At 36.4% G+C, this 25,518-nt stretch overlaps 1 protein-coding gene across 1 annotated transcript in view; it reads right to left on the reverse strand.

Moving 5' to 3' along the window:
• The window catches only part of LOC104281410 (transportin-1-like), a 59,348-nt gene that overhangs the window by 19,111 nt on the left and 14,719 nt on the right, over positions 1-25,518 (reverse strand). Inside the window, 10 exon segments of the mRNA XM_009879394.1 lie at positions 1,330-1,555; positions 2,695-2,847; positions 4,165-4,330; positions 4,982-5,042; positions 7,554-7,672; positions 11,044-11,166; positions 11,881-11,962; positions 14,309-14,442; positions 15,543-15,649; positions 20,564-20,713. Of these exon segments, the coding sequence (XP_009877696.1) occupies positions 1,330-1,555; positions 2,695-2,847; positions 4,165-4,330; positions 4,982-5,042; positions 7,554-7,672; positions 11,044-11,166; positions 11,881-11,962; positions 14,309-14,442; positions 15,543-15,649; positions 20,564-20,713 (1,321 nt within the window).

Genomic DNA, 25,518 nt, shown 5'->3' on the forward strand with positions numbered 1-25,518 from the left:
AATATGCTATAAATCTGATATTGATATTTTACATAAAAAAAATAAATCAGGTGTTGTTATTTTTAATATTTCCATTTTATCTCCTTCTTTAACAGTTTCCACTGTCCATTGCACCTCTTTCATAACCCCTACATGAGGTTATTTAACAACAAAGTTATGTTCAACTACATGCACATTTCAACCATGTTTTGGACAAAGAAAATATGAACAGAAGTGTGGAGGGTTTTGTTTGTTGTTGGGTTTTTCACTGCTTTTGTGGGTGGTTTTGTTTGTCTGTTTGTTTGAATAGCATTTGTACATAATCGGATTCCCTGGATCCGAAAAAACGCCTGAAATAAGCAGTCTATTACCATTTTCCTGCTCTTTCATGAAGGAACAGAATACTATCACTAAGAAAAGACAGAACAAAGCAGACATTAAAGCCTAACAAATTTGCTAGCCAAATGTTTTAAATGGTTTAGAGAGAAAAAAGAAAATGTTTAATACTCAAATCTTACTAAGTCCATTTCACTAAATTCAATTGTATCTGTCCTCAGGCAAGGATACATCTATCCCTTTTGTGCAAAGCTTAGCACAAGAGCACTGACCTCAGCCCTGTCCTTAGGCACGACTGATGCTTGGGGATGGGGTGTAGTAATAATTTGCATGTTTCCAGTGTGAAGAATACAACCAGTTCTCTGTTTTATCAGTCTGCTGTGTACAATCCTGCCCCATACAAATTGACATTTAAAAGCTTTGTTTGACAAGCTTCATGCTTCATTGCATTAACTGTATGTCCATTAATGGAGGCATTAATTAATTAAATTTTTTTTTTAAATATCAGCAGACAAAGGGGAGAAGGGAATATTATCTCTGAGGACCTCCTTTTAAGAAGAGAATAACCCTTGAAGTAATTAAAACCCAAATGCTTTGGTAATCCTAAACTAAATATAAGCAACATCAGTAATTCAAATATACAAGTTTTCCATTGCAATCAGTATTGACCTTGCCCACAGGCATATTAGAAAAAAGCCAGATTTCTGGTGAGTGAAGCATCATATATTGAAAATAAACAAATGTCACCAACACTGGTGGTGTGCATACTCTGGAAACAAGCTGGACATTTAAAAAATTTTTTTAACAGGACATTTAAAAATTAACTTTTTTCATGTTATCACAACTGGAGAAATTTATGACTACTCCAGAAGAAGCTGCATCTACTCCAATTTTTAAGAGAAATACACTAAGAACTAGAAATGGAGGCACATGTTCATTGATAAAGACATTAAAATAGTTTCCCATGAAGAAGCAGTGTCGCGGACGGTGCTTTTTGCTTAAGCTTTGGCTTACCTGCAGGCAGCTTCTTGTACTCTCTTGTTGCTATCCAGGATACGCTTTAGCAACTCAGTCATTAATGGCTTCAAGTATGTGTCTGGGGGTTGACTAACTACCCAGTGTGCATAGCGACTAAGGGTCCAGCATGTAATGGAGCGCACAAGAGCCTTTTTGTCAGAGAGGCACTGAACAAGGTGAGGGATCAGCTCAGGAAGATACGGAATCATACCCTGCATGCAGCCTAGAAGGAAAAACATAATCATTGCAGTACCACAGTTAACAAAGAGCTTTGCTGTTTTCTGTTTCCTAGAAGGGACATATTTTCATTCTGTATCATGTGGGCATACATTTTAACAAAGCAACTCTCCTCATTTATATGAAGTCCTAAAAAGAAACCTTACATAAACAATAATTAAGATCCCAAATTAAACTTGCATTCATTTCAACTACACTTCTACTTCAGTGCATCTTTAATCTCCAGAAATTCTGCTTTATTAAATGGCAAGTACGTTCAAATAAAATGAGCGTATAAACCCTGGAGGTCCTACATCATTCTGCTCAGAGTAACCAAGACAGTAAGTAAATAAAGACTCAGCCTTGACAGCAAATCATCTCATCATTAAAAAGGACTCTGTAAAAAATTTAAATTCCTTCACATTTTCTCCTATGTAATGCAAATACTGACCAGTAATAAAAACTACATGTTTCAAGTGAGCAAGGGCAGCAATACAATGAGATATGCTAGAAGTATTAACTTCTATATTGCTTGATTTGAAATCAAAACCAACAACAAAGTTTTCTAGTTTCAAAGAAAAAAAGATGTTCACTAGGCACTGTGGAAAAAGATAATCTAGACGTGAACCGAAATGTTTAGTTCAGCTTGCAAAAGGGTCAAAATTGGTGGAAATACACACAAAAAACCAAGCAAGACCATGAGTAAGTGCAAAGTGACACAGTTATCATATTTAAATTGGAGAAGCATCAACAAAAAGCAGCTCAAGGCACTGAAGTTACAGGAGCAGCCTTCTCCATTTCTGAAAACACTTGAATTAAACATAAATCACAAATTTATTAAATATTTCTGTTCTATGAAACCAAAATAGTATTTCATGAGAGATCAATAAATATATGTTGCAGAGTTAAGAAAGGGAGAAATAAAAAAATTACTTGAGCTATTTAATCTCTCAAACACGCATAGACTTAAAAATGAAAAATTAGGTTACTGCAGTGACTAATTAGTAGATGTAGCTATTAGTTACCAAAACCAAACCAGCTAAGGACATACACTTGTTTGCACAAGTAAATTCACCTGGAAAGAAACACAGTGCTGCTTTAGAATGAATCAAAACTTCAGCAACCTGATATCCAGTGTTGCCTTACCTTCAGCAATTGCTCCAAGAACAAGGATACCAGATTCTTTAACTACCCATTCAGGATGGAAGAGCAATTCCTTCAAAAGGTGCAGGACATGTGGCAGAAGCTCTTCACGAAATACATTGGCTAGGACATCTAGAGCAGCAGCAGAACATTTCCCTAAGGGAAATTAACAGTGTTTACCTCTGCTTATTATACATGTAGCTGTAGTTAGGCAATATAATCCTCACTCTAACTTTGAGCTGCTAGTGGAGTCTCAGGGCATTAGGAGGAAAGATACTTCTGTTTCATTACAACACACAGTGATCCATTGTGTTCTGGTGCAAAGCCACAGCTCTTAGAAAGTCAACTTTGCAGTGCTTAAATACACTGGAATATTAAAACATGCACTTACAGGAACGACACTATTATTTTGCAACATTACATATACTACATGATTTCAGGATGGTGTAACACGAAGGAAGAGGGAAGTCCTTTGACATGAATGTAACATATTGGAGAAACTAAGAGAAAGGAGAAATGGCCTAAAACTACTAGCATCTGATACAAAAAAAAATGCTCAAACTTGATTCATGTCTCAAAGTAAAAAAGGCAAAATTCTGCAACCCTAGAGACTGAAAGGAATTTGTTCACCCCTGCTCTGAGGTTTTATACCTTACTGCTATTTCTTGATGGATCAATACAAAAAGCAACACCTCAACATTTGTTTGAAAGTTTTAATCCCAAGCTCATAAGAGAAAAAACAGGAACAACTTCAAAACATGATTCAGAAACCTTACTCTATTTTTCTGCTGTGGTGTTGCCATGCCTCGATGAAATAATGCTAAGCTGGTTCTATACAGAAGGCTCATATTACAGAATTTATACTGCACTTTTTGGTTATGATCTCAGTTCCTTTTTAGTCTGTCAAAAAGGATCCAATTGGTCTCATTAGTAAGCAATACTGCTAATTGTCAGGCTGCGCTGATAGTTCCTCTCTGTTCAAATTGGAAGTCAAGTATAGAACAGTGGATAAGAAATAGGGCATATGATTCTGATTTTCAGAGAATCCACATTCTCTCAAATCCCAATAATATACATTCATATAGATTTTTTAACTGCTCTGCTCTCTCTTTTTCATGCCACCAGTCCTGGATAACCTTAGCTTCTTCACCATCTTAATCAAATATGTGAATTACAGGACACACCCTCTGTCATTTTAGCTCCTGTTCTCACAAAATACATATTTAATTCTGCAATCTCAAAATAAGAAATAAGCTAACCGAGGGCTAGCTTTTGTAACACAGTAACACTGTCAAACTGTCATCTGAAAGATTCTCCCTTCACTCCATCCACCAATTAGGTTAGCAAATCATTCTTTTTGTATTCAAAAGCAAAGTCTCTGCATTCCTATACACAAAGTCCTCTTTTAACAGTGGTTCTTGTATTATGCAAGTAGCTGTGTTTTAGAAAATTTTATACATTACTTTCACATACTTAAATTCCAGTCAGAAATAGGATCATCATCAAGTTCATCGTCATCATCGTTATTATCTTCAATACTATATTCTTCATGTTGCTGAGCCACTGTCCGCGAACGATGAAAACGAGGTCTTATGTCCTGTTCGCTATCTGGAATAGCTTCATCTTCTTCAACATCCCCCTGTCATCAGAATGTTTTATGAGATAAACTAGTCTAAGCATATTGCTCAAGGAAGTTAAAAATATAGTTTTAGTACAAGATTTTATAAGTATATAAAAGATACATATCTTAATTGTGTTGCCCAGCTAACTAAAAATGCCATCTTTCCTGCATTCTGCTGCTGCGTATACCAGAAAAATGACAGGAAGACAGAAACAAGAGAGGTAAGCTCACACGCAAAATTTCCTTCTAGTTAAGAAATTCCTCTTGATGAGAATGAAATAGAAAGAAGTCATAGACTAATTCTGGTACACAGACATACGCTAAAATGTAGTGATGGAAAAAGCCATGTATTCAATCTAGAGGGCACTACAACTAATTCTGAATGTTTTCTTTTTAAGTCGCACTGTTGCAGGAATTCATGGGCAGTAGTATCCTGGCTCTGCTGGGGGAAAGGGGACAGTAGCGAAGCAGGAAAGCGTGCAGATTATTTTTCCAATGAACACAGTAGCAGTTGCATTTAGTATTTGGAACAGCATACCTTGCCCTGGATAGCTAATTCTCCATTGAACAGATGTAGGCCAGATCTGCCCATTTTGATCTGAATCATTCTGATTTATAGGTTAGAAATTAACCAGATATTCTTACAGAATAAAAGAAGTTGATGCTCACCTTCAACAGAATAATATCAATCTCTGAGTATTTCATACCATTTACCAGAACAGGTATAAGCCTGTAAAGAAATATTAATGCATGTCAAAATTACACACAAAAAAATCAAGCCAGTTTTTAGTTACCTGGGCCATAATTTTAGTTGTAACCTTAAGTCCCTCCAACCCCAAAAAACCCCACAAACCTTTGCCTGACAACAAAAGCTAATACCTAAACCAAGCTTCACGTCATAAGGTTCTTCCATATTTTGTAATCTGAAAAAGTGTTAATTTCAAAAAGCACAATTTTAACTAGAAGTAGCCAGATGGCACAACTGAGTTTTAAACTTTAAAAAAACGAGATATTCTTCTATATGATGACTTTATTCTGAAGCACTGTTCAAAGACTAAGTCTAAAGGTTTTCAGTAAAAATTCAAACTTCTGTATCATGCATGATAAACAAGTTGCCTCTCACCAATACTACTTATCACTTTTACTCGTGGCTAAAGACTCTAACTCACTACTCTAAAAGACGGAAGCCTAATTACATTAAGCCCTCCTATCCTTTTGTAATTACTTCGATATGACAAGTACCCAATAGCGCAGAGACCTTGACTAATCCGTATCAGGATTTACTTTGTTATTAAACTTTTCATGGCTACAAGACTCCAACTGTATGGACATATGGTTAAAAAAAGTACTAAGGGAAACAGGTCTAATATTTAATATGAAAACATTCTCACATGCACAAAAAAATCCATAAAAATCATATAAACTCACATTCTCATTCATACAAGAAAACATAAAAAGATCAATTAAAGCCAAATCAAGATAATAATGACCACCATGGACTGATCCAACACCAGTGACAGACTCAATCTCTCTATATTCTGCAGCAGAGGAGTATTGTTTTTGAAGGTCCAGGCCAGCAATAGTACTCATGCACTGTAGTGGCACACTACCTTTTGAACTTTGCATGATGGAACAGTAAGTATGCACATTATCACCAATTCATTGGTATTTCTGCAGCATACTTCATGAAGTATGCAGGAGCTATGTATTTCATAAGAAATCCAACAGTAACAAAATGGAACAAGATGTTAGGTACCACACGAACAGGCTTTGAGATCTTGTCCCACTTTTAACTCAATATAATATTTTAAGATTATCATCAAGTACTGATAAACTTATATCCGTCTACAGTTAAACAGGACTAAACAACATTTAAGCTGTTTTCAAAACACAAAAGATTGAAAGATCATGACAGAAATGTAATGTCATTCATATTTTTTTCTAGAAAATCAAAACCTTTTAAAAAAATTTTAAAAACTGAGTTGCAGTGTCATTATTCATGTAGGCCAAAACAGGTTAAATACTAATAGTTACTAATTAGTAGTTAATAACCACTGTTACTCTCAGTATAAATAGTTATTAACTAGTAGTCAATAACTACTGATATTCCTAGCATAAATGTGACGTGTGTTAGGAAGAGGGTGGGTGGACTAAAGAACTGCGCTATCATTCTTTTATCCTTTGAGCTACAAGAGTGGGAGTTAAGTAAAACCATCTTGAGAGTTAAATATTAGTACTCATAACACTAGTTCTCCTATTTTTAATTCCTATTCCTCTTCTGCTGGAGTAGGTCTTTGAATCTTAGTTCTCTACTTTCTTATTCCTTATGAAAACTGGAATTTTGTTGACTCACTTCACATCTCTAACGCTTATTTTTTCTGAGCAGAATGCATTTCTTTTTCCTGTATTTCTGTCCTTCCACTCAAGATCATGTGAGAACTTCCCCAGTAATACCCAGTACTTCCCATCCATATATAAAATCAAAAAGTATCTTTTTAGTGGGAACAGTGAAGAATTCATCTCCTATTGCAAAAGACTTTAGTCTGTTGCAGACATGTAAGTGTTTATCTCTGAAACTCAAATATTAATTCCCATTCAACCAAAGATCTCCATTTTGAGGCACTCCATATGGTAACCTGTGAAATTTACAAAAATAGTCTTTGAAACTTAAACCACTATTAGGCTGCAGAACTATGAACGCATGTGCTGTAGATCTCTCCTTCAAGTTTAAATTGTAATCTCAATTGACAAAAAATTGCCAAAATAGATACAAAAGTGATCATGCTGGTTTATTACTTTCTTTACAAAACAGGGAACCCTTTGCAAGACTATACACATAAAAACATTGCACAGAGATGTCTACACCAGCAGTATTTAAGACATGTTCAAGTACACCAGATACTACAGGTAATGTCATGTGGAGATATTTGAGCTTAAGTGAATGTAGCGTATCTTTGCATCTATGTAAAGTTTAACAGCCTGTTAAGCTTAAAGTAAAGCACCACAGTGACACAGTTTAGGTTGCTTCTGGACATTACTGGGTCTGAAATCCACAGAAGTATTTTCAGTGAAATCTGTGCTACTGCCATTCCTCCTACGCACAAGAACTAGCTACAGGAAAATTCTTCTAAGCACACTTTAAGCTAGATATAGTCTCTGAAAGAGTAAACAGGAACAAGTCAACTGAGGTTTAAAGATGACTACTTCAAAATAAGTAAGAGTCGTAATTCTTCATACTTACTTAGTAAGATGCCGACATAATACGTCTTTACAAATTGGCTGCTCAGCCAAAGTCAGCCAAAACTCACAGGCTTCCAAAGCCACATTTTCATCTTGGTCCTGGGTCCTTTGAAGCATATACTACATAAAATAAAAAGAAATTACTTGTATAAGGTAGAAGTTTTAAGTGTCCAGAATAAGCTACCAACATTCCAAAGTGTGTTTGCAAAACCACACTATGCTACCACACTAATTTTTCTTCCTTTGGGGCCAGAAGAAAAAAATTAAGAGACTACTTAAGGCTATTGTGAGAATAAGCTAAGAGATTTATTTCTTAGTGATAGATGATTCAGATTTAAAATTACTTCATTGCTTTAGTGGGAACATTATCACCAAGAAAATTCAGAGACACAAGATAATAAACCGCAGTTTCCTGTGAATAATTTTTTTTAAAAATTATACTCACCCTTTGAACTTTTGAATAAAAAGGCAAAACTATGCATAGTAAGGCAGAAATATTTTACTTTCAATAGGATAAAAATGTTTCCCTTCAAAACCTTGATTACATGACAGGATGTAATTAAGTAGAATCCATAAGAGGAAAAAAAAAAGCCTCAGATTTTTCTTACATGAATGGTAACTCAAGAGATTCAGTACCAAATCTTTAAGCTTGCTGTGAAAATTTAATCCTCCTTCAAACCAAAAATAATCAAGTATCCATATAAAGAAAAAAAATAAACAGACTACTGCTACATCAGTTTTCTTATACACAACTACCAAAATAATTTATGGATGACTCTTGCAACTTCCAAAATAGTAACTTCTGCATTCATCCACGCGAGCCGTTATTTCTGGAACAGTTGGTTCCTCCATTCATTTCAGAAAATCTCATGGCAGCCTCTGCAGCTGCCCTTTCTCATACATGAATATAGAGCAAAAGAAATTCCTCTTCAGTTGCTTCAGAATACAATTTTATTATCAAAATTAAATGGAATGGGGGGAGCTTTATTATCTGTATGTTTTTCAGGCATGTAAGGCTTGCCACGAACAGCATCCCTTCCTAAAGAACCACACTAAATTGCCACCTTTTGCTAGAGTTTCACTGTTGTGATTAAGGACTCACGGTAGCATGAATGCTGCTCTATTTCGACTTGTCAACAGATTACAGCTTGGGAAAGTTGAAAAATGTCATACACATTACAGACAGTTTCCTTAATGCACCTTAAGAGATCTGCCCTTTTCCCCCCGAGGGCTTGAAAATCCACTATTCTGTTGTAGATTTGTTAGTTTTCAGGAAGAAAAAAATAACAAAAAGTAATCTTTTTAAAGATACTCCTCACACTGTCACTTCCTTTAAGTACTGTACTGCTCCACGAAGTTAGACAGCAGTATACTGAAAAGGCTTCTTACACTCAGTGGTGCAAGACAGCAATATACACAGCCAGGAAATCACAGCAAGAACAGTGACCCCAGTAACAAAGCAAAATGCAGGAAGGGTATTTTAAGGCTTTTTTTGTTTAATATTATTATACCAAATTTTAAAGAATACTTTTAATGATAAGCTATAAAGGTCTACTGACTTTAGGTAATGCACATAGTTGCTTTGTCACAATAGATTACAAAATAGCATAGGAAGATTATTCAGTATAGTTTTGTAAAAAATGTTGCATTAGACTTGTTAAGTTAAACTATAAAGAAAAGAGTAGAGGGATACACTAAGTATTAATAATGCATCCTCTGAACAGTAACAGATATGTCTTTATTTGAAGAAAGCAAAAGGATGCACAAGTCAGGATTTCTACCGAGATCTTAAGAGCTACATATTTACATAAATATGCTTTGTGGTCAATCAAATAATTGAAATGTTTGGTTGGTCTATTCCTGATATATCCTGTTAGCAAGTTGTGAGACAAAAAAATAAATAAATCTGATTCTGCTCACCTGGAAGTGCATGCTCAAAATATTCAATCCAAACTCAGCCATTCCTGTATGCTCCAGGGATTTGGCAAAACAGTTTAAACCTGTCTGCCTCAAAAGCATGATGCCCACCAAGACCTTCTTAGAAGCACTGCTGGATCATTAATATTCTTAACTACTTTAAAAGCAATTCTCCATAAGTATGAAGAACATCATGTAGATATAAGCTTCTCTTTTTCAATGCTTTCTTCACTTTTAGCAGCAGCATTCAGCTTGGAGGCATTAAAACCTCAAAGGTACAAAACCCGATTCATTTGAATGCTGACCAATAGTATATATTACATTTGCACATACCAGGACCTATACAGAACTGAGGAAATCAGTAACTGTAAGCAGCAGTCCCAAAACTAAAAAAAAAAAAACCCAGTCTAAATTTTCTATTACAGAACAGAAAATCATTACTACTGTCTTTTGATTTCCCAACAGCAAAATATCAGACACAATAAGAATACAATCCTGGATCTTTTTCTGGCTAGTAACATAATTTCTGCCTACAAAGTCCAGAAGTTCTCTACTGATCTTAGGAAGAACCACAGAAGCTATGATTTCTTGACAATATCATCTCCAAAGCTTTATTCTGTTGCAAAAAAAAATTTCTCTCAACCCATCAACCAGTCAACCCCCACCACCATGTATCAACAATCCTTGCTTGTCCAATGTTACATGAGAACATGTCTGCCAAGACCGGTGTCATGGAATTCCAGAAACCACATAGGAAGACTGAACAGCAAGTCAACCCTGTCAAGGGTCACCTCAGTTTTACGCATCTCTAATGCCTGTGTACAGGAGCAAAAAAAAGCCTTCACACTTTCTCTGTGTGGTCTGGATATAGTCTGTATGGAATTTGATACTGGGTTATTATCCACTTGTTCACATGAAATCTGCATTAGAAACATCATGATCTTATCAAATTTCCAGTCTGGCAAGTAGCATATGTAAACATTACCAAGAAAACACCAGTATTTCCTAGAAATGTGGAAATTATTCACAGCTCAACAGTTCGAGTAGACAGAAAAACAAATATGACTGGTCCTCTGGCAGACATATCTGCACTAATCTAGAATGGTAAAGGAACTATCAAATGACATTAACCTCTATGACTGAATGCAATGGGAGGCAGTGTAGTTAGTAGCTCAAAGAGCATATCTCAGTTACATGAAATAATATGCATTATTCTTGTTATGGCCAACACTTCCTAAAGAAATCACAGCTTCAGTGCTTAAGTAGCAGTATCAGCACTAGCACTACATTTTTAACATCATCATCTCACTTGGGGTCAAGTAGTGCCTGGCTACTCCACAGTATAGCTGACTCCAGCCATTTCAGGATCAATTAACTTAAAAATAAACAATTGTCATATGTGTTGCCTGTCAAACACAACACCAAGTTGGCAATTAGCTAAAAAGTAAGTTTTGCAATTTCAGTCTCGAAGAAAAATGTACAAGAGTAACACACCTCATGATTGCTTTTATTTGTTATTATTTCTGCAACCCCAAACAGATTTTTCAGCATGTAATCTGGGAAATGAGACTCACCTCAACTATACTAATCATATGAGGAAGTAGGCGGTCCATCCGAACTTCCAGCAACATTACCAGAGCACGGCAAACATTTTTTCGTACTTCGGGCTCCTCATCACAAGCCAGTGCAAAAAGATTCTGTTGGAAAGTAGTCACCAGTTGAAAAGCCTCAGTTCATTTAGTTCAACTTGTATTAAAATTGACATTATCGACAAACTAAAGCATGCAAATATGTACTTCCGTACTCTCCCACCCCACACCTCAGAATACCATTTTATTTCTTAAAGACATGTGGTTTAGCAAATTAACTCTTCAAGCTCTCGATGTGTACTGTACACATAACCAAAACACTGTGTAAAACTTAACACTGGCACAAGAACAGTAATTCCTGGATTTTTTTTCTCTTAAACATAAATGAATTTCTGAAGCCATAAAACTCCATCAGTACATAACAGCAGAAAATCAAATAGTCTCTATATCCCAAAATACATCTCTTCTAATTCATGTTCAGTAGCAGTATTCAGACAAATCCAGGCAGACACAGTGACATGACAATCCTTGTACTGCACTTTCAACCACAGGTGACAGATTGCTGCCATTACTCTTACACCTTCATGCAGTAGGAGTTTCTTCTGCTTATGAAAAGGAAGTATTTTTGAAAATACATTTTTTGGGGGGCATGGAGACTGCTTACACTAATCAGATCTAAGCACAAGCATGCAGAATGAACTCGAATCCATTAGGACTGAAGAAACAGAGTTTGGGGGCATAGGTAGTCGTAAAACATTCTTCAAAATAGATAAATCAGATGTGTAATCTGACTTAATTCTATAACTAAGAATGGACACCCACCTCAATAAAAGAATCTATGTGCAACATAAGTGCTTGAGTTCTGCTGATGATAAACTGATTGACGCATGCAACAGCATGAGACCTACAAATGGAACAGTTAAAATACACATTTTTCATGCATTAAAAAATTTTCTAAGCTGTACATAGGCATCAAAAACATTAGGAAGCAAATTAAACTGTCCAAACATCTTCTAGAGGCAAGAAGGAACAAATTTGTACATCTATAGTATTATCAGGCAATATTACTAAACCACAGTTTAAGTACCTTATGCTTTAATACATCTAATAAATATTTTAAAATAAAGTATTCAGTAAATAAAACACAGAGCAAGATAACTACACTGGCATATTTGTTCCAAACCCTACATACGGATGTTCTTCTTGAGTATATTATTGATCTTCTCAGATATTAACATTCCCATACAAGTCAACATGGCGAAATTTTAGTAAGCCCTTCTTTGTTGTTAAGTATCCAACTGCCTTTACAATATTTTTAGTATTTAGTGATACCAATATATATCAACAACATAGCGACAGCTCAGAACACACACTTGTAGCAGAAACATACTAAAAAATGAAGCATTGATTCTTTTATTCCATTTCATGCAAAGCCATTGCTTAGCAGTCTTTTTTATACTGAGATACAGAAGTAAAATTCTGTAAGTAAAAACAAGAGGCAAAACTACCTGTATAAGCCTCTGAAGACCCATTACAGTATTTTTACTAATACAACTTCAAACTTCTATTATGTTCAGATGTTTATTAGAAGACTGTCTCATAAATTATTGTTCAAGAATTGTTTCCTGACAGATTTAAATAAAACGTAGTTTACTGACACTACTAATAGTATTCACATTTCAACACTATGTACTGAAACCAGCCTCTGGGTCAGCAGGTGGCCTGCTTTGAAGTTGAAACCGGCTTAACAGTCTGACTGCAGCATAGGAAACAAGTGAAAGACTGTATAATGTGGTACAGAGCAAACCACGTTTTTCTCAATCTCTCCCAGCTCCAGGGAAATATTAAGTTTATCCTTCCACAAGAGTAAATTCATACTTTGTTACATATTTTTCTTAGTGTGCATCTGTTTCAGGTGAGTTTCTAGATCTTATATGAATTCTAACATGATATAGTTCAAGTTACACTCTTCCTCTTAGTCTTCACCATCTACTGCTCTTGGCAATAAAAAATTGTCACCTCCAAGGTGCAGAATCTTTCAATATAATTTCAGATTAGGAGTTTAAACCCCCCACGTTTCACAGAATCACTGTGAATTAGAGAATGGCTGAGGTTGGAAGGCATCTCTGGAGGTCATCTGGTCCAACTCCCCTGCTCAAGCAGGGCCACCTACAGCTCATTCTGCAGAACTATGTCCAGATGGCTGTTAAATATTTACAAGGATGGAGCCTCTCATCACCTCTGCAGACAACCTGTGCCAGTGCCTGGTCACTCTCACAGTAAAAAAGCATTTCCAGACATGCAGAGGGAAATATCTGTGTTGTGCCCAGCGCCTCTGGTCTTGTCACTGAGCAGCACTGGAAAGAGCCTGGCCATGTCTTTTTTTGTTTCCTCTCTTCAGGTTTTACACATATTGATTAGCTTCCCCCAGTCCCAGCTCTCTCAGCCTATCCTCATAGCAGAGATGCTCCAGTCTCTTCATCATCTTCATGGCCCTTTGCTGGACTCTCTCCAGTATGTCCATGTTTCTCGTGCACTGGAAAGCCCAGGTGTGGGCTCACCTGAAGATGAACGGACGGATCACCTCCCTTAACCAGCTGGCAACACTCCAGCCCAGGACACCATCAGACTTCTTCGTGACAGGGGCACACTATTGCCTCATTTCAGGCAGTACAAGCTACTGCTCTTTATAGTGAGTATTAGCAATAACAATTTAATTCTGTAATTTTTCTTCTATCCTATACTTCTATTACCTGGAGATATTAATACAGTTTTACAGTGAAAAGCTGAAGAACCCATTTAATTTGATTCAGCTGAAAGATAAAGAGCTTTCTAAGTTTTGGTGCCGTTAAAAGTAGTAACTTTTTTCTGCAAGAATTCGGTAACTATTGCCAGCAAAAGAATTCTGACTGTCCCATTGCCGAAATAATCGCAAAATGAATGCAAAACTGTTCTTTCTAATCAGAATATGAAGTCCTAACCACAATATTAATTTTTTCATAACAAAATGTAAAAACTTAAAAGCAAGTTTAACTTTCAATATCATAAGATGATTGTATAGTTGGAAGATGTATGAAGAGGTGAGATTGTTGTATTAACTAAGCAGATAAACATGGAAATTACCATGGAATCTCTGTGGGTCTCTGCAGGATTGTTTAAAAATACTAAGTATATTTTAAACAGATCTACAAAACAGCAGCCGTGCTTCTCACATAATTATAATCTAACAGGTAACTGCAGTACAACCTACCTTATTTTTGGACTGCTGTGCTTGAAGAACTGCAAGAATTTAGGTATCATGACATTGAGCGGTCGGTCCAATAAATCACTATCCAAAATTTCAGCAGAATCTTCACATATCTTCTGAAGAGCACCAAAAGCACCCTGTTAAAAGAAAACAAAAATATCTTTTTTTCACATTTTGAAGAAAATAAATTTTCATGTTTTGTACAGAATGGGTAACTTAAGGACAACACAGCAAATATAGCTAGATAACACAGTAAATGTAGTTAACTAAATATGGAGTTAAACTGAAACACCCTTAAGGGCTTTTTATTTAAGCACTTTATACTGGCATCTGTAAGGTCTCAGGCTGCGTAAGTCAGTAATAGAAAAAATGGCAACTTCAACTTCAGCATTCAGTTTTCATATATTCAAATATACTTCTAAAAATGCTTAAAAGCTATAAATGTCCACATGCAATTTAACCATATATGTAATTGTATTTCCTTTCATGGTTTGTTATGGGGCAAAACCAGTACTCTGGATATGGTGGTCAATTTGAATTTAATTTTCAAATGTTCTTTTTTTCTTGAGAAAGCAGCACTACAACTCTACATAACAGCACGGCATCACTATCCTATCTCTGAAGATTATTTTACAGAAAATGTTTCACACGCTTTCACGGAGACAGCATCAAGGAATTAAAATTGTGTGATTACAGATTTTTACTTTTTCAGTCAGACACAAGCTTTTTTTTTTCCTTGTAGTACAAAAGAGTTAAGTTGCTATTTATTTATTTTCCTTCATACACACTGAACAAAACAGCTCACTTCACCCTGATAGAGCAATGACAGATCACTTTTCCAGATTAAGTTAGAAGAAGAATGAGCTTTACTTTTAAGTAAAAGAAAATTCAAGGTCAACTTGATGACACTGATAATTCCTAAAAGATGAGGCATTAGAGAGTAGTAATTTCAGGACACTTTTCAGCTGAGATGCTACAACTACCCATCTGCAGTCTTATCCTGCTTTTATGCAAAGAAAACAAATTTGCTTGAATGAACAATAAGGCCATTGAACACAGGTGGAAGAAAAATTACCAAATTTGAGTCACTGTTCTCTGAGAATATATATGTATCTATGTATACACACACACACACACACAAACACAATACTATGCAAGTACATAGCACCTATATAAAGAAATATAAAAATAATCAAATTCAGGTTATAATCTTCTATTTTTTTGTAATTCTCCTTACCTCACAGGTATTGTAATCTTCAGAATCCAAAAGGCTGCAAAGCTTTGGCAAGAGTTCAGGCCAATTCTGTAATTCCCCTTTTGAGGCAATGGTTGTTATCAGAATGCCTAAAGGAGTCAGAGAGATGAAGGAAATGAGATCTCACATACCTTCATATTTCATACCTATTTTTCTAATTTTTCTCCTTTCAAAGATCTAAGGAATTAAGAAATCTCTTGTTAAGAATAGGTAAGCAGAAGAAGAGAAAGTATATTAAATTAAATATGGTATTTGAAGGGCTTTGAAATGCAAAGGTTGGTTGTTCCTTCTTGCTACCACGAAGCGCTCAGACACGAGAAATAAAGCACAAAGTTAAGGAAATAATCATGCCCAAACACTGTAGGGCAACTTTGACTCTAAATTTACTGAACATTGTACAAATGTTGACCTCCAGTAAACACAGAGTGTCCACCTCAAGTCACCTCTTCTTTACTATGATACAAAAACATAAATGTGGGAATCTAGTTCAATAAACTTACAATCCAGTGGTAAGTTAAGTGTTCTCAACTTCACTGTGGTTATGCAAAACAAGAAGGATACTTTCTAACACCGAGATACCCACTAAGAGCTTACACACTATGGCAGGTCATCCAGTGATCAGCTGTAGGTGTTGTCTTACTGAGGTCCAGAAAACTGACAGGTCAGCCCAAAGAGTCACTAATTCTGTTTCCAGAACATACAGAAATCCCAGGAAAAACTAACTAGGTGACAGAATAGGGAATGCTGCTTATAAACTAGGACTGACTTTTTATGAGTCTAGTTTGCCTCAAGACAAAATGAAACAGGTATCGTAATCTGTTACGCTACTGACAGTTACTTCTAATGACTATTAACATAAAAGAACTTGATACTACTGCAACTTGTAATCTCTCAAGTGACAAGTGATTAAAAAAGCTTTCCTAAGCTTTCTCATTGAGTTAATCACAATATATAACTTTTCTTTGGAAAATAATGTTAAAATTCTTGTTGAATACACAAGAATATAGGACAACATTACAGAGTAAAGGATATCCTGGACAAGACACACAGTAACTAGAAGACAATTTGCATCATATTTCCTTTGATGCAATAGGCCGGAGAACCCACAAAGACAAAGGGAAAAAATGAAGCAGAAAAAAACCACTGTTTTACAGGTCCAGAAGTAGTTTGTATGCAGTTCTCTTCATAACTGCAACTGAATAAATAAGATTCCCAAAAGCCTATGGACATCTATTGAGTCTTAAAGACAGCATTTCTCCTGAGTATTATAGTCCTGCAAAGAACATGAAGCATTAACAGAAAATATTTATTTTATTGCTTCCAGATCTTAATAATCCATCTTTTTTTAATAAAACCAAACTTCAGAAAAAGAACAAGAATTAAATTTCTTGCCTCCTACTCAAAGTACTTGAATTGCAAAGTTGTCTCTCTAACTTAGATCTGGCGCAGGTTTGTCTGTAGACTTAACACAGGTTCAGAAAGAAACAGAATGAAACTCCTGGAACTTCTCTGGACTAATGTGTGACTCAAGTTATGTATCTCAAAGGGGCAGGTAGTTCTGGAAAGGAGTCAGCTGAAGATCTTTTCTATGTCCTAGAAGTGGTTCCAGAGGATGACAATCAATCTGGTTATTCTTGTAACACATGTGAGTCTTCACAGCTGAAGGAAAGACTATTTGAAAACTACTTTAAGTGTTCCTCCAAAAGGCTTATCCCAGAAATCAACAAGATAACCTAGGAGGAAATAATTCCAGATGCAAAGGCAAGAAGTGACCTGAGGCCACTGCCCCCTGCAACAGAGATGTATGCAGTTCAGACATAGATGTCATTATGAACTTTCTGCATAGGTCTGTGGAGAAGCCATTTAATGCTGCACTAGTGTTTTTGAAATGACAGACACTTTGGTGGGGACAAAAAAAAGATAATAATCAGACTATCAAGAACTTAAGAGAGGCAATAGTTATAGCATTTTAAGCTTTGAAAAAGGTTTAAGAATCATGAGGAAACAGCCACATAAAATTAACTTTTAGCACCTTGTGTTCATGTTAAAACGATATTCATGGACTTCTAATGAGCTTCATCTTTTTTCAAATGCAAAATCTTTCCCACCCACCTGTTGCTTTATTTGACCAGCAGGGAATAGAAGACACCAGAGATTAGCCTTAGTGGCTTTCTCTGCAATACTTCAGACACAGAAACATGGACATCAGAACAATAATAAAAGTAAATAAATAATCAATTTAAGTAGTTTGCAGCTTTTTGAACGCTTTGGGCTAGAGCTGACAGTTAAAACAGACCCTTCCTTCTGACCAACATACTAAGCTGCAAGGTTAAAAATCTGAAACTGAAAGTCTTTATAATGATGGTCTTCGATTTGTAATGAACTCCAAAACAGCGTTACAGAATCTGTTGATATTTCGCTTGACAAATGTGAAATCAAACAAATACAGCTGCTGGGCTAATTGAGCAGTAAGCATAAAAGAGAATAAACTCCAGAGGGATGTCAGAAATGGTTCAAAACAAGCACAATTGTAATGTCAGCATCTTTTATGTCACTGTTTAAATTACATGCAACCCCAGTTTACAGCATCAATTCTACAATAAGAAAATTAACATAAAGAAAAGGTGTCTATTCTCCAGTACTTTCATGCCAATAACAAGACAAGGGGAAGGCTGGGGTTTTTGGGGTGGTATTTTGCCTCTATACCTCCTAAAGTTGATTTCTGAACTCCTTAATTCTAAAAAGCTGAACTCATAAGAAAATTCCCCCTTACAGAGCAACCACTTTTCTAGAACGCTCTAGGGCTTTCACTTTTCTTCTGCAGTGAAGCTCTCCAGTCCTGCCACTACTATTAAACACTCAAACATTTTGCCTGCTTGCTTTTAAGCAGGAGCTGCTCTATGGTCCTACCCATACTAGTATCCCCAGAAAGTTTTAAGAACAGTTACAGATACTTCCTACATAGATACATTTATTTCCAGTTAAGTCTGTGGGTCCTCAGCACATGCAGCCATCTTTTTTGAACTTGAATCCATATTTCAAGACTAGTGCATGGAGTTTTAAAATCTGTTAACATACAGCATACACTAATACTTATTTGGAGATTAAAACAGGGAAAAACTAAGTAAGGGTACAACAACATGTAGTTACCATTTGGTTTCAAGTTACAGTTCTAAAACTGACTCTGTTGCCATTCCCTTTCTCCTTAGCAAGGTGACATCTTTGGATGGGATTAACCAGCTTACCTCCATCTTGGCCAAAAAGTATCAGCTTTTGCCTGGTCAGCACTAGATGCTAGAGACCATAAAGCAGAGTGAACGCTGCATTAAATCTCTGATGCTGTTGTGATGTACTTTCTGCTCAGAATTCCAGAGACCTTATTTGCAATTGGCTCCTTAAATTGATACCGTCTGAACTGCAAAAAAACTGTATGCATCTCGAAGAGCAGCTCTAACTATCACGTGTCAACTCTTACACTGACAAGGCAGCGTAGGCAGGTAGTAATACTTGCACCTAGCTAGTACCAAGAGACCAGGGGGTAGTGGACCAACCTCACTATTAAGACAGAAGGCTAGAAGTATCCAACATTTAATTGCTTCAATTACTTCAAATAGCATGGTGCAAAGTATGTGGTAAATATCAAGTCTTACGCTCACCTCCAGAGTTTTTACATGCTTGAATAAATCACGCAAGGATCACTTAAAGCTGAACGGTAACTGAGCTACTAATCCCCAAATACTTTGTACTAGAAGAAATCAAAGAATAACTGCTTGAAAATGAAAAAGTCTTACAACCCCCCAAAAAACACCCCACAAACCACCACCACCAGACAACCCTTTGACAGTAATCTAAATGAAGCTGGAACATATTCTTTAGCCAGCTCCATCGTACTCCACTGACAACTCCCATGAACCTTCCACAATCTGAACTCAAAGAAGTACCTGTCACTCAAAAACTTGTCATTAAGAAAACAGGATATTAATAAAATTCAGAACAAAGCAGCTTCACAAGTGAGAAGATAGGAGAAAGCTATGACATAAGCATTTTTCCATAGTGTATAATCCAGATGTCTGGAGAAGGAAGCCCAAAGAAAAACCAAAATATTCTAGCTAGAGAAGCAGTAACTGCTATAAGGAGATTCAGCTGATACAAGCTACTTTTCTCTCTGAACTTATATCCACCCTCCTTTTCTCTACTGTACTCAAACATATATTTATTTTACTTTTTTCTATTTTTTTGAGTGGACACAGAAAATCACTACAGTGACTGTAGTAACTGGAGGAAATCATATTCTCAGAGAAAAGACAGAAAAGTAATTTTACCTACAAATAAATAAAAATAATAGAAAAATGCATATTTTACGGAATACATGTACTAAAACAAAGTATGAAATCAGAAATCCCTGTAAGAAAAAAATACTTCTCACTGGAGCTAGATTGTGCTTAAAGTCCCTTCTGACTCAAACCCTTCTATGATTCTATATTGTTCTGTACATCACTTTATCTACTGCTTTCTGACAGAAGGAACTGAAAACCAGAAACTCCTTATGTGAATGTGCTATGCATAGTATGATGGTTCTCTGGGGATCTGTATGTCTGTGCATATGGGAGGTTGGGCACAGGAAGTCAGCAAACAAGTGTTTCACTGACACAAGCACAGTACTGAAATAGTTCTGAAGTCAGACTTTTACCTTGTTCCTGGCTTTAGGTATAGAAATTGGTAGCAAACTCAATTTTAGTAGATTCAAATAAACTTACTTTCAGTTTCATTTCAAGAGATATAAACTGAATTGCTAAACCAGTGCTAAGAGAACAGGAAACAAAAGTGACTTTTGTATATTGACACTAAAGATAAGTATCAGCATTAAAACATGGTGAAGTTGTTGCAATTACCAGAAATCAACATTTTTAGGAAGTTAATAAAACTTTATGTCGCTAGTACAGCTCTCATACATATTGGTAACATTTTCACGATGCAGAAGAAAGTATGATGAGTAAACTTACCTACAGTAGCTCTAATTAAGGGGGACGAATCACCAATGTTGTTCAGACATTCACTTTTAATGAAGTCAGTTACTCCATTGGGAAAGTTGTGAAAATGCGCTTTTACATTATTCTTCAAGATGAGACCACTCAAGGAACGCGTTGGTTCATCTGAAATAGAAAACAGTCAACCTTCAATGAGCTCACTGGAGTAATGTGGATGTCCGTAACAATCCAATAAAAGCAAAGCTTAAATGTCCATTTCTTTACCTCCTCTTCCAAATATACTCATCAATTCATACAGCAAAACTATTCAGGTTCAGACATCACTATTTCCACTCATTCAAAATGGGAATAGCAGTATTACAAATTCTACATTTCAAGAGAAAGTTTTGCATAGAGAGATAGGCAAAGAATAGATCTGAAGTCACAGAACACAGGAGGCTTGTGAAACAAGTTTGTCAGCCAAAGACATTCAGATACTGTGATTATACTGATCAGCCTGCTGTAACACCGATACTTAAGAAAATGATGACAAACCTGCTTTCACCATATTAGAGAAATGAGGTTAGGGACTATGCACTAAATCCTCCACTCCCGACTCCCACAGAAATACTGTGTGCAATTTTTCTACAAAGCAAGGTACTGTAATCCCTTCAGATACGAGCTGTTTAAATTAATAATTAGAGGAGGAAAGAAAAAGGTATTTAAACTATGTTAGCACGTAAGTGTTACATAATGTGAACCAGAATACCCCTGAACTGAGTAAGAATTTAAGTTTAGGCAACAGTTTGAGTTCTCTTTCCTGAGCATTTTTTGCCTGCAAACTCCTCTAAATTACTGGGACAAGAGGGAGAATGGAAAAAGTACAGCCTAGGCTTTTCATTTATATCGGCGCAGACTCATATTTGGTTCTTCAACTAAGTGCGTGAGTAACTTGGCATTACTTCTGAAATATGCTGTGAGATCTGGATGTTCTACACAGCAAGGATTGGTTTACAGTATAAGAAAATTTAAATTTACAGTTTAGAATAACTCTAATGAGCACAGGAAGCTCATTTTACTTAGCATTTTAGCCACTTGCTTGAATTTTTTTGTATGAAGCCCTGATGTAGGCAAGAAATAGGGATGTTCAAAGTTCCTTTGTGCCAGGAGTTAGCTTACACATGAATCTATTTCAGGCCTTCAAAACCATTATCATCCCAATAGAAACAAGGACAGGTAAAATAAGAGACAAAATTTTCAAATACGAAGTATTTTCAAACTAAAGTTAGTATATCACAAGTCCAAGACTCTCAGTATACCCATGATGTTTGACTTGATGGATGTTAAAGACACTTTCTGTTGTGTCTATTTCTGTGCCAGTTACAACAGAAACAATGCTCTTCACAAGAGCAGCTTTGTTTGGCTGATCAGTAATTTAAACTCATTTTAATAAACTGATTTTATTTGAGTGCCAAAACCAGACTTTTTGGAGTGAAAGTCAGAATGCCAACCAAAGTCTGACTAGAATACAGTACATTAGCCACTATTAGTATAAACTCCAGCATAAAAATATTAAACAATGCACTACAGAAAACCATTAATCTTTTAAAGTGCCTGGCTACAACTGCAAAAAGAACAAGGCAACAGTTTCATTTAACCAGTGTCAGGCAGATTAGCCAGGTGGTTTAAAATCAAGGTCACATTAAGGTGAAAAATCGGAACCATTATTTTCTTCATGAACTAGCCTATCCTATTGTTTACATTGCAGCATGAAGCATTTTAAATCCATTCCTTTAGCCAACATAACAGAAAGACCATAGTAAGTTTATCCCACAGACCTACAATGATTCCACGTGATACATTGTGAAAGCTGCATCTTTGATAAATCAAAAAGAATTCATGGAGCAAGTGAAAGAAGCAAGATTAAAGACAAAAAGCAAACTCAATCATCACTATACTGAGAGGTGATAAGCAGAAATCACAAAAACGGACTTTGTGCTGATGCTGTGAAAACCCAAAATCATGACTCGATAGTCTTGGTGACTATTAAGCAGGCCCTTGCTTCAGTGCTAAACACCAATGACTTGTGCTGGAGAGGCAGTACAGAATCTTAGGCATCTGAAAACAGAAACCAAACCATAACATAGTCAAAATTTTAGTTTGAGAAAAAAAAATCTCATATGACTACACAAGAATATTTATGACATCCAGGGAGTTCGACAACTTAACAACTATGCTGTCAGAAGACAGTAATATAGGTCTGGATAGAATTCTTGCTGTAACACCAAGATTACAGGCAGGTGGCCTAAAAGCTGAGTAAGTCACTCTTCAGTCTTCACAGAATCTGTGCTAAGTTCTGCCAGCCATATGTTTCAGCTATCAGAAAAGATCACTGTCTTGCCTCCTCCTACCTCAGTCAACCTGAAAGTATAGAGAGTTGACAAGAACATACAGTACAAGCAAAAGAAGGAAAGTGAAGCAGACCTCTGGCATTTGATTCTCTCTTTTGTGCCAAATCAGTTCATTAGTGGAAGATTCCTCTGTCACGTTGCCTCACTTTTATTATACAACCATATCACATAACCATCATTTGGTTCACAGGCACTTCTCAATTCTGCTGTAAGACTCTAACACCAGTTCCAGATTTTAATGATTTACAGACAGCAAACAGATGCAGAACAACATTATATAGATACCAATTATTTCAGGGCTCCTGCAACGCTTTCAAGAACTGGAGTGTGTCCTCAGCCAGCCATATTTCCTCCAATGCAGGTTTGCATGACGCAGGGTGTGTATGTGAAAGCAACAAGGTTTTTGTAGCTCACCTGCAGGTCCAGGTGAACATTTGTTTCAGCATACCTTTTCATCTCCTCTTGCTACATTGCAAAAAGAACTGAGCAACAGGGATGAGGGTAGTGTTTATCCATTCACAGACCGATATAATGATTATAAGGCAAGGCTATATTTCTCCCTATGACTCCTGTGAAATTAGCAATCCTTAATGTTAGGGTGAGACTTTTTCTAAAGCAAAACTGCTGTCTTGATTTCAGTCTTAAAGCTGTTAAAAGACTTTGAGAATTAATCTGTCATTCTGTGTGTTTTAACAAGTGACATGGATTTTATATCTACAAATACAAGATGCAATAAAATCATGACTAATGTCACTGTTATGCCAGAAGATTTCTGATCCATTAATGAGACTGGCTGTCTTTCTTAAAACAGCTAAAACCAAACCAATAAAGATCCCACCAGAGCAGTGTCATGGAAAGCAGAAGACAAATGATTTCTTCTGTCCTAAAACTGTTATGCCTCTGAAGATGGTGTTGTAAATAAAACTGAGCTGTGGACGGGAAGGATGTTGAACAGCTGACCAACAATCAGCTTGTTAGTTAGTTACAGAAGTTTCTGCATTCTAACTAATAACTACCACAGGCCATCAGAATGCTAAAATTTCTATGTTTCTAGCTTGCAAAAAATGAAAAGCTTAACTAATCTCCTAGTTCCACTCCTGCTTTCAGCTTCTTTATCCCATTACCACAAACTGGTCTTCTCAGCACTCTTCCTCTCTAATGTTATGTATCATCTCCTGATTTTGCAGTTTAATCTATCCTAGAACTCTACCAAGAAATGAAGAATTCTTAATGAGAAATGGAGATTCAGTGTGATGAGAATATGACTCATTACAAAATCCCAAGCTATATAACGAACATAGAATATTGCTGCAGTTTGAGAATACCTAAGTAACGTCATCTCTTTGGTGCTTATTTGCTGTAGGCAAGGTGGAGAATGAGAAGTACCTTCACACTACATCAAGTACATAGGTAAAGAAAACTAATTGATTTGAAGAAATTACTTGGTCGGACAAATACAAGTTTTGTCACTCCTTGAATATACAAAAGGTGAATGTTCTATGTTAAAATATTGACAATCTATCATATGAATAGCTGTTGGAACATAGAGATTAACTACTGGATGAGTAAACTGAGCCTGTGTTATCAAATTGAATAATTCAGAATACAATTCAAACTGGAAAGTGAGTACTTGGAAGCATAAAGCACAGGACACTCAACAACAATGGTGTTGTATGGGGTGTTGTGCATTGCAAGTTTTGACTATTCATCCTTCTATTTACATCCCATAGGTATAGCTTAACACAAAGTTCTGTGGTAGCATGCATGCATAGCTGGACTAGTTTCTCTGATATCCTTCCTTGCCACTAACCTTCCATAATATCCAATTAATTCAAGACAACACCTGTTCATTTGTATTTTCTAAGCCTGTACTCAGTGTGTGTATCCTATTTCTTGTTTGTGGTTTGGGGTTTTTTTGTTTATTGTTGTTGGGTTTTGTTCACGTCTTTTTGCGATTTTTTTTTTTTAATTATTTCACTCTGTCTGACTTTAATGGACACTATAGCCAGTTTTTCCATTACCAATATTAGGTTGAACTCTAGTGAATGGTAAATAGAGTTTTGGTACTAGTGGAGGTTTCTTCCTAACCAGTAGCGCATCTAGCTACAATAAAACAGAGAGCATGGACCTCCTCTTAATTCAATATGCCTTTACAAAATCCTATTATTATTATCACAGAGTCCTAATAGAACTGGCTGACGTACTTGTCAAGTCACTCTCCATGATATTTGAAAAATCAGTGCAGTTAAGTGAAGTCCTGAAGAAGTGTGGCCAGCAGGTCGAGAGAGGTGATTCTGCCCCTCTGCTCTGCTCTGGTGAAACCTCACCTGCAGTGCTGCGTCCAGCTCTGGAGCCCTCAGCACAAAGACATGAACCAACTGGAACGGGTTCAAAGAGGGCTACAAAAGTGATCAAAGGGCTAGAGCACCTCTTGTATGAGGACAGGTGTGAGGGACTAGACAGATGTCCCAAACAGTAAACAAGCCAGAGCCGCCTGCCTGGCCCCTGGCTGTGTTTGTGCGGGGGGTGACTCAGCGCTTTGCTGAGCCCCTGCCCCAGCCCTGCAGCAGTGGAGCTGTG

Source organism: Apaloderma vittatum, unplaced genomic scaffold (genome assembly GCF_000703405.1).
Source record: "Apaloderma vittatum isolate BGI_N311 unplaced genomic scaffold, ASM70340v1 scaffold16322, whole genome shotgun sequence".
Lineage (NCBI taxonomy): Eukaryota > Metazoa > Chordata > Aves > Trogoniformes > Trogonidae > Apaloderma > Apaloderma vittatum.